General features: G+C 42.4%; 1 protein-coding gene across 3 annotated transcripts in view; it reads left to right on the top strand.

Annotated features, from left to right (window-relative positions):
* The window catches only part of LOC121534076 (complement factor H), a 28,199-nt gene that overhangs the window by 8,638 nt on the left and 9,733 nt on the right, over positions 1-9,828 (top strand). For 2 of the 3 annotated variants that reach the window (XM_041840528.2, XM_041840527.2), the window contains exons 4-13: positions 2,768-2,844; positions 3,296-3,478; positions 5,778-5,963; positions 6,127-6,318; positions 6,449-6,625; positions 6,732-6,911; positions 7,617-7,805; positions 7,928-8,104; positions 8,334-8,519; positions 9,033-9,206. In XM_041840528.2, the coding sequence (XP_041696462.1) occupies positions 2,768-2,844; positions 3,296-3,478; positions 5,778-5,963; positions 6,127-6,318; positions 6,449-6,625; positions 6,732-6,911; positions 7,617-7,805; positions 7,928-8,104; positions 8,334-8,519; positions 9,033-9,206 (1,721 nt within the window). Of the gene's footprint in view, positions 1-2,767; positions 2,845-3,295; positions 3,479-5,777; positions 5,964-6,126; positions 6,319-6,448; positions 6,626-6,731; positions 6,912-7,241; positions 7,459-7,616; positions 7,806-7,927; positions 8,105-8,333; positions 8,520-9,032; positions 9,207-9,828 lie in introns of those variants that run through there. The other variant, XM_045205546.1, reaches the window with a different exon arrangement.

The raw sequence follows: 9,828 nt of genomic DNA, 5'->3' as shown, positions 1-9,828 counted from the left end.
CTAAGGTGTATGTAAACTTCCGACTTCAACTGTATATATACAGTTAAAGTCGGAAGTTTACATACCCCTTAGCTAAATACATTTAAACTCAGTTTTTCACAATTCCTGACATTTAATCCTAGTAAAATTCCCTGTCTTAGGTCAGTTAGGATCACCACTTTATTTTAAGAATGTGAAATGTCAGAATAATAGTAGAGAGAATGATATATTTCAGCTTTTATTTCCTTCATCACATTCCCAGTGGGTCAGAAGTTTACATACACTCAATTAGTATTTGGTAGCATTGCCTTTAAATTGTTTAACTTGGGTCAAACGTTTTGGGTAGCCTTCCACAAGCTTCCCACAATAAGTTGGGTGAATTTTGGCCCATTCCTCCTGACAGAGATGGTGTACCTGAGTCAGGTTTGTAGGCCTCCTTGCTCGCACACGCTTTTTCAGTTCTGCCCACAAATGTTCTATAGGATTGAGGTCAGGGCTTTGTGATGGCCACTCCAATAGCTTGACTTTGTTGTCCTTAAGCCATTTTGCCACAACTTTGGAAGAACGCTTGGGGTCATTGTCCATTTGGAAGACCCATTTACGACCAAGCTTTAACTTCCTGACTGATGTCTTGAGATGTTGCTTCAATCTATCCACATAATATCCCTTCCTCATGATGCCATCTATTTTGTGAAGTGCACCAGTCCCTCTTGCAGCAAAGCACCCCCACCGCATGATGCTGTCACCCCCGTGCTTCACGGTTGGGATGGTGTTCTTCGGCTTGCAAGCATCCCCCTTTTCCCTCCAAACATAAAGATGGTGATTATGGCTGAGGTCTTTGATGATCTTCTTGGCCTTCCTGTGACACCGGGTGATGTCCATGTCCTGGAGGGCAGGCAGTGTGCCCCTGGTGATGCGTTGGGCAGACCGCACCACCCTCTGGAGAGCCCTGCGGTTGTGGACGGTGCAGTTGCCATACCAGGCGGTGGTACAGCCCGACAGGATGCTCTCAATGGTGCATCTGTAACAATTTGTGAGGGTCTTAGGCGCCAAGCCAAATTGAGGTTGAAGAGGCGCTGTTGTGCCTTCTTCACCACACTGTCTGTGTGGGTGGAGCATTTCAGATTGTCAGTGATGTGTACACTGAAGAACTTCAAGCTTTTCACCTTCTCCACTGCGGTCCCGTCGATGTGGATGGGGGCGTGCTCCCTCTGCTGTCTCCTGAAGTCCACGATCAGCTACTTTGTTTTGTTGACGTTGAGGGAGAGGTTATTTTCCTGGCACAACTCTGCCAGGGCCCTCACCTCCTCCCTCTAGGCTGTCTCGTGGTTATTGGTAATCAGGCCTACCACTGTTGTGTCATCTGCAAACTTGAGGATTGAGTTGGAGGCGTGTCATGGGTGAACACAGAGTACAGGAGGGGGCTGAGTACGCACCCTTGTGGGACCCCTGTGTTGAGGATCAACGTAGTGGAGGTGTTTTTGCCTTGGGGGCGGCTCGTCAGGAAGTCTAGGACCCAGTTGCACAGGGAGGGCTTCAGGCCCTGAGCTTAATGATGAGCTTGGAGGGTACTATGGTGTTGAATGCTGAGCTGTAGTCAATGAACAGCATTCTTACATAGGTATTCCTCTTGTCCAGATGGGATAGGGAAGTATGCACTGCGATGACGATTGCATCATCAGTGGATCTATTGGGGCTTCGCTCTCTTAGATACAGGAACAAGGGTGGACATCTTGAAGCAAGTGGGTACAGCAGACCGGAATAGGGAGAGATTGAATAGGCTCGTAAACACTCCAGCCAGGTGGTGTGCGCATGCTCTTAGGACAAGGGATGCTGTCTGGGCCTGCAGCCTTGCGAGGGTTAACACGCTTAAATGTCTTACTCACGTAGGCTACGGAGAACGAGAGCTCACAGTCTTCAGGCACTGTGTTATCCTCTAAGCAGGCGAAAAGGGTGTTTAGCTTGTCCGGGAGCAAGACGTCGGTGTCCGCGACGTGGCTGGTTTTCCCTTTGTAATCCGTGACTGTCTGGAGTCCCTGCCATATACGTCTTGTGTCTGAGCTATTGAATTACGACTCCACTTTGTCTCTGTACTGAAGTTTTGCCTGTTTGATTGCCTTACGAAGGGCCTAACTGGACTGTTTGAACAGCTGAACTGGGGAAGGGGACAGCCAGGAGTCATCAGGCCAGGTAGTCCTGATGCATGGTCCTAGGGCTCAGGTCCTCTGGGAGGGGAGAGAGAGCGAGAGAGAGGGGAGGGGGGAGAGGGTTATAGAGCAAGAGAGAGAGAGGGGGGAGAGGGTGAGAGAGAGAGCGAGAGAGATCGGAGAATTAGAGGGAGCATACTTAAGATCACACAGGACACCAGATAAGACAGGATAATTTCAGACTGACCCTGGCACATAGACTATTGCAGCATAGATACTGGAGGCTGAGACTGCCGCTACTACTGCTGCTACTACTACTGCTATTACTACTACTGCTGCTACTACTGCTACTGCTACTACTACTACTACTACTACTACTACTACTACTACTACTACTACTTCTACTGCTACAACTGCTACTACTGCTACTACTGCTACTACTGCTACTTCTACTACTACTACTACTGCTACTACTACTACTGCTACTGCTACTACTACTGCTGCTACTACTACTGCTACTACTACTACTGCTAATAATAATACTGCTACTATTAATGCTTCTACTGCTGCTACCATAAATAATCATTCTTGAAGTATAACAAACCATCAAATGGCTGTTCTCCAACTTGTCTCCATCTCAGTTACCAAATGGTGACCAGGACCAGACATCGGACCTGCGTGGAACAAGGGTGGGACAGCGCACTCCCTATATGTGAAGGTAATAAGTGATATATTCTGTCAAGCACATAGACTCACCCTACATTGTCTGGTAATACAGTCAATGCAAAAACAATTTTTTTTAAATCTTGTATTGAGATAATGAAATCAAAATGACATGTTTTGATTTGATGAAGTTTACCCAGATGTCTTCCAAAGAGAAATTATCTTAGTGCACTGGCAGATCATTTTGCTTAATTTAGCCAACAAAACAAAGTTATACTATCTTGTTGCAAGATAAATTATCTTGATGCATTTTCTGGGTAAGCATAATCAACTCCAAACAAATCATTTTGACAAAATTTCCTCAATACAAGATTTTTACAAATCAAGGTAAGAAAAAAAAAGTGCAGTGTATTGAAATCTACAGTATAGTTGATTCCACCCATGTCTGCCAGTGCTTGCATCCTTTATGCTAGTTCTGTATTCTCCATGTTGTGTGTTTTTCACAGCGGTGAAATGCCCAGTGATTCAAGTCAACGACAACGTTGTGGTCATCGGAAGCAGTGAGGATGCAACCTATGGAAATGTCATCCAGTTTGAGTGCCAATCAAATAACATGGTACTCAAAGGACCGTCTGAGATGGACTGCAATGACAGAGGAGAATGGAGCAGCACGGTCCCAACATGTGAAGGTAAACTGAAGCTACTGTATGTAAAAACACACTATGTATGCAAATATATGTGGACACCCCTTAAAATTAGTGGATTGTTTCAGCCACACCCGTTGCTGACAGGTGCATAAAATAGAGCACACAGACATGCAACCTCCATAGACAAACATTAGCAGTAGAATGGCCTTACTGAAGAGCTCAGTGACTTTCAACGTGGCACCGTCATAGGATGCCTCCAACAAGTCAGTTCGTCAAATTTCTGCCCTGCTAAAGCTGCCCCGGGCAAACTGTACGTGCTGTTATTGTGAAGTGGTCCTCGGTTGCAACACTCACTACCAAGTTTCAAACTGCCTCTGGAAGCAGTGTCAGCACAAGAACTGTTCATCGGGAGCTTCATTAAATGGGTTTCCATGGCCAAGCAGCTGCACTCAAGCCTAAGTTCACCATGTGCAATGCCAAGCGTTGGCTGGAGTGGTGTTAAGTTTGCCGCCATTGGACTCTGGAGCAGTGTAAACGCCTTCTCTGGAGTGATGAGTCACGCTTCACCATCTAGCAGTCCGATGGACGAATCTGGGTTTGGCGGATGCCAGGAGAACAGTACCTGCCCGAATGCATAGTGCAAATTGTAAAGTTTTGTGGATGAGGAATAATGGTCTGGAGTTGTTTTTCATGGATTGGGCTTGTCCCCTTAGTTCCACTGAAGGGAAATCTTAACGCTACAGCATACAATGACATTCTAGACGATTCTGTGCTTCTAACTTTGTGGCAACAGTTTGGGGAAGGCCCTTTCCTGTTTCAGCATGGCAATGCCCCTGTGCACAAAGCGAGGTCCATACAGAAATGGTCTGTCAAGATCGGTGTGGAAGAACTTGACTGGCCTGCACAGAGCCCTGACCTCAACCCCATCGAACACCTTCCGGATGAATTGGAACGCCGACTGCGAGCCAGGCCTAATCGCCCAACAGCAGTACCCGACCTCACTAATGCTGTTGTGGCAGAATGGAAGCAAGTCCCCGCAGCATTGTTCCAACATCTAGTGGAAAGCCTTCCCAGAAGAGTGGAGGCTGTTACAGCAGCCAAGCGGGGACCAACCACATATTAATGCACATGATTTTGGAATGAGATGTTCGACGAGCAGGTGTCCACATACCTTTGGCCATGTAGTGTTCACCACCAGGCACTATGACATCGTCATACATGTCACTAGCTGATGTGGATGCGGTGTAGGAGTCAGGCGCAGGACACAGAGGCTCAGTCAAACACGACTTTACTACATTTACATTACATTTTAGTCATTTAGCAGACGCTCTTATCCAGAGCGACTTACTAGACGTAATGACAATACAAAATAAAGGGCCTCGAAAACACAGGCGGCGTGCGAAAACGCACAACAGTGCGTAACGATAAGCAAGACCAAAAAGTTCCACACAAGAGACACCAACGGACAGGCGGACAATAACACACAAACTCACATACACAAAGCAGGAAACTTATAGGTCACATAATTAGACACAAACAGACACAGGTGCGACAGACAGACCAAACCAAACAAACATCGAAACATCCAACGGTGGTAGCTAGCACTCCGGGGACGACGAACGCCGAAGCCTGCCCGAGCAAGGAGGAGGAGCAGTCTCGGCCGAATTCGTGACAATACACAACAGGGCAATGTCCCACTTGTTAGATTAATTTGTATTTTAAGAATAATGACTAAAGGATTTCACCCCAAATACAGTATAAATGTGTGAATGGGGTTTGTTATAATGTAGTGGCCACCCACTAACAGAGGGGGGCGGGACTAAACATTCCAGGGTGAAGGGGACTGAGAAAACGGGTTACAAAAAGCCTCCTAAAGGTGGGCGGAGCAAAGTGCCTTTGTGTGAAGAGGTATAAAACAGTATGTATGGGTTTTGGGCGCCTGAGCTCTCCATTAATCAAATACAGATCATTCTTGCTGGTTGTGGACCTTGAATCATTTATGATTAAAACCAGAGCCTTACAACCCCTGGTAATGGTTCAAGCTTAGGTTGAATTAGAGATATAAATTCTCTTGACACCACTAGAATACAAAACAAATCACAACATGATCCCATATTGGGGAAGAATATATAATGACCGTATAGAATGATCAGTGATTATATGTAGTGTTTTTTTAAATCCAGATTTGAATGACCGTCATCAACTCAAAAGTGTAATATTAAAAATAATCCCTCACAATGCTTATACCATATTTGAATCAACAATTCGTATTGTCACACATTGTTGTTTCTGATCATGATGACCAATCATCTGTTTAATTCTGTGCTTATTCAATTCACAGTGATTAAATGCTATGCTCCAGAAATAGCTAATGGTGCAGTGACCGGGCCCCCTAAGGAAGATTACAATGAAGATGATATACTGAGATACAGCTGTAATCCGAGGTATATGAAGTCTCAGGGAAGAGCCCCTCGATGCACTAAAATGGTCAACAGAGCCATATGGAGTCCAACACCAGAGTGTGAAGGTAAGGATCTGATCATCTCAGGAATCAAGTGAATGCAACTTGACATTTTAAGTCGGCTGGGTAACTCATGTTTTGAACTTTACATTTATATTTTTATAATTTTAACATATTTTATCAAGCTACTAACATAATGTTTTTCAATGTTTTTGTTTCTAAAATGCAGAAGTGAAATGTTCATTATCATTGACACCAACAAGAGGAACCAGCTACACACCTGCTGGCAGAAATCTGTTCTTGCCTGATGAAAGGGTGACGGTGACCTGTGCCTCAGGATTCTGGATCTTTACCAAAACATCCGAACAGACAGTAACATGCAAAGAGGACGGAAAGTGGTCATCTTTTACAGATTGTGAACGTATGTTTATACTGGAGAGTATATTGTAGTATGATATATTGAGGGTATATTGGGGTATACACAGGTGAGTCACTCTGTATTACTGTACAGGTATGGTTCATGCTGACACTAAACATCTCTATCATTGTAGCGATAACCTGTGATGATCCACGTGACCCTCTTGTGAGTTCTCCCTACCGCTGGCAGCGGGGTCAATTGAGAAACATTCAGCGTTACAGCTGTGAAACCGGATTTAAAACCACAAATGCCAGAGGTGTTGCCACATGCACAAGTGATGGCTCCTGGACTCCACACCCACTCTGTGAAGGTGCAGTATTTTGAAGGACGCCATCTTTGAATACCACTATGGTTTGATTACCTTGTGGTCGGATGTTAGTTTGGACTGCATCAGAATTACGTTGTTTGTCTTTCAGAGATAACATGTGACAAGCCAGATATCCCAAATGCTGTGATTGAAGACCCTAAAACAAGATACAAATACAATGAACAGCTCACTTATGAATGTAAGAGGAATTATGAACTATTGGACAGCACTACCAGACCTGCTGCTACCTGTACGACAAATGGCTGGACCAGGACACTTGGCTGTAAAGGTAGGGTGACATTTATATTTCAATCATCTAAAACTTTGAGGATGTGACTCAAGTCACTGATCCAGAGGGTTTAAAGGCTACTGGAAAGATCAAACATCAGATTTTAACCTATTGGGGATTTGATGTGGAATTGGTAATGGCCAGAACATTCGCTCACTTTGCTTCCATTGGTTTTCCAGATATTGCTCCGTTCAGTGCTTTTACCAAACTGACAGTGTGGCCAAAATGTCATGATATTGTAGAGCAGGTCCTCTAAGTGCTCTGTAAACAGTTTACTGCACGATGTGTCACAATGCCTTCTGTAATGTTTCATGCAATTGTTTCTCCCAGAAATAGAAGGAGTATGCATCATATTGAGGGTATATTGAGGTATAGACAGATGAATCACTGTGTATTACTGTACAGGTATGGTTCATGCTAACACTAAACATCTCTATCATTGTAGTGATAACCTGTGTTGATTCACGTGACCCTCTTGTGAGTTCTCCCTACCACTGGCAGCGGGGTCAATTGGGAGGAATTCAGCGTTAAAGCTGTAGAGCTGGATTTAAAACCACGAATGTGTCACAATGTGTCACAATGTGTTCTATAATGTGTCACAATGTGTTCTATAATGTGTCACAATGTGTTCTATAATGTATCACAATGTGTTCTATAATGTGTCACAATGTGTTCTATAATGTTTCATGTCATTGTCTCCCCCAGAAATAGAGGGAGCATGTATCAACCCGACTGTGGAGAATGGATTCATTCAGTCAAATGAGAGTAATGTTGATCCTAGGAACAGCATAATATATTATTCCTGCAATGAAAGGTTCAAACCCTCTACCAGGGGTTGGTGGGGTGCAGCCACATGTACTGAGGGAAAATGGTCTGGAATTTCAAAGTGTATTGGTAAGAAAACAGATCCTCTAGATATTATCTCTTTAAAAAGTAGATCAAGAACAGTAGAATGCATTTTCCTCTGCCTTTGCTAGATTGGTCTGAAACTCAATCTCAATGCTGTGTCTCTCTAGATAAATCAAAATGTGGCAGAATCCCTGTCATTCCCAACACGATTAAGGTAACTCACCAAGAAGTCTATAACAATCAAGAAACTGTTCAAATTAATTGCAAAGATGGATACTCATCTGAAAATATGAAAATGCAATGTGAGAATGGAGAATGGCAAGGACTGTTACCAGATTGTAAACGTGAGTAGTTGTTAATAGTTTCGTACATTTGAAATAATCACTTGATTTGACTTGTATGCAGGGGCCAGTCATCCTTTACTGTATGTTTACTATATGTTTTAATAGTTTGGGGAAAAGGCCCCAGAAGCCCGTATGATATTACGTAAATAGACAGGTAGTTGTTCTGTATCTGTACTGTGTGTATGTTTTCTACCCACTAATCTTACATCAATATTTTCTTCTCCTGAAGCGCAAGGCGTTCCATGTGATCCTCCACCTAAAGTTGAAAATGCAATTGTTAAAATCCCGTATCAAAATAAATACATAGAGGGATTTGAAGTGAATTATGAATGTCGCAAGTCCTTTGAAAAAGAGGGACTTCAAAAAATTACTTGCGAAAATGGGAATTGGACACCACCACCACCAACATGCAAACGTAAGTATTCATAACTGTTTGAAACTGATGCAGTAATCCAGTTTATAGTTACTTTATAATGAACATCACCTATTCAAAAAGGTTTAAAAAAAAAAGATTTAAATGTTAATTGAGATGAAACAATTCCGTGTCACATAACACCATGTTTCTCGCCTCGTACAATCAGGGATCCTTGTTAAGGCTTTGCTTGGTATTACAGAAATATACATCTCTGATTTACAGTTTCTCAGCATGTCTCCAATGTGTCCACTTTGAGAAAGTTGCTGTTGTTTTTTGTTGTTGTTGCTATATTCAATATATTTACACAAGTGTAGTTTTCCTAGAGATGATCATGGATGAGTTTCAGTGCATATTTACTGTATGTATCACAAATTACCCCAGTAAAATCTTCTGAATATACTGTACATTGGCCATTGACTATGGTTCTAACCATACAGTCATTCACTGCCACATTTGTGTCTCTGGTACTTTATTGTAATTTGATAGTTCAAACATGCTGTGCTTCACCTGCAGAGTACTGTGGTGAGCCTGAGGGTGCAGGGAAACATTTTCAGATTATTGACCAGGAGCTAGAGAGATACGAAAATGGGAACCAAATAGAATATGAATGCCTCAGCCCATACAAAGGCCCAGGAGGAAAAACAATTTGCAAGAATGGAGAATGGCACAAGCCGGTTGAGTGTAAAGGTAAGTCTTAAGTCTATGGTACTGTATTATCATGGTACTGTATTATCATGAGACTGTATTATCATGGTACTGTATTATCATCGTACTATACTGTATTATCCTTGTACTGTATTATCATGATACTGTATTGTCATTGTACTGTACTGTATTATCATCAAACTGTATTATCATGGTAATGTTTAATCAGGTCACTGTATTATCATGGTACTGTATTATCATGATATTGTATTAACATGGTACTGTATTATCATGATACTGTACTGTATTATCATGATACTGTACTGTACTATCATGATACTTTACTGTATTATCATGGTGCTGTATTATTATGATACTGTACTGTATTATCATAATACTGTACTGTATTATCATGATACTGTACTATCAAGGTACTGTATGGTATTATCATGCTACTGTATTGTCATGGAACTGTATTATCATGATGCTGTATTATCAAAATATTATATTATCATGATACTGTATTAACATGGTACTGCATAATCATGATACTGTACTGTAGTATAATGGTACTGTATTATCATGGTCCTGTATTGTATTATCGTGTTACTGCATTATCATTGTACTGTATTATCATAATACTGTATTATCAAGGTACTGTTTG

The sequence above is a fragment of the Coregonus clupeaformis genome, chromosome 20 (genome assembly GCF_020615455.1).
Source record: "Coregonus clupeaformis isolate EN_2021a chromosome 20, ASM2061545v1, whole genome shotgun sequence".
NCBI lineage: Eukaryota > Metazoa > Chordata > Actinopteri > Salmoniformes > Salmonidae > Coregonus > Coregonus clupeaformis.
The sequence above is the reverse complement of the archived record's forward strand: the minus strand, read 5'-3'. Positions and strand labels throughout refer to the sequence as shown.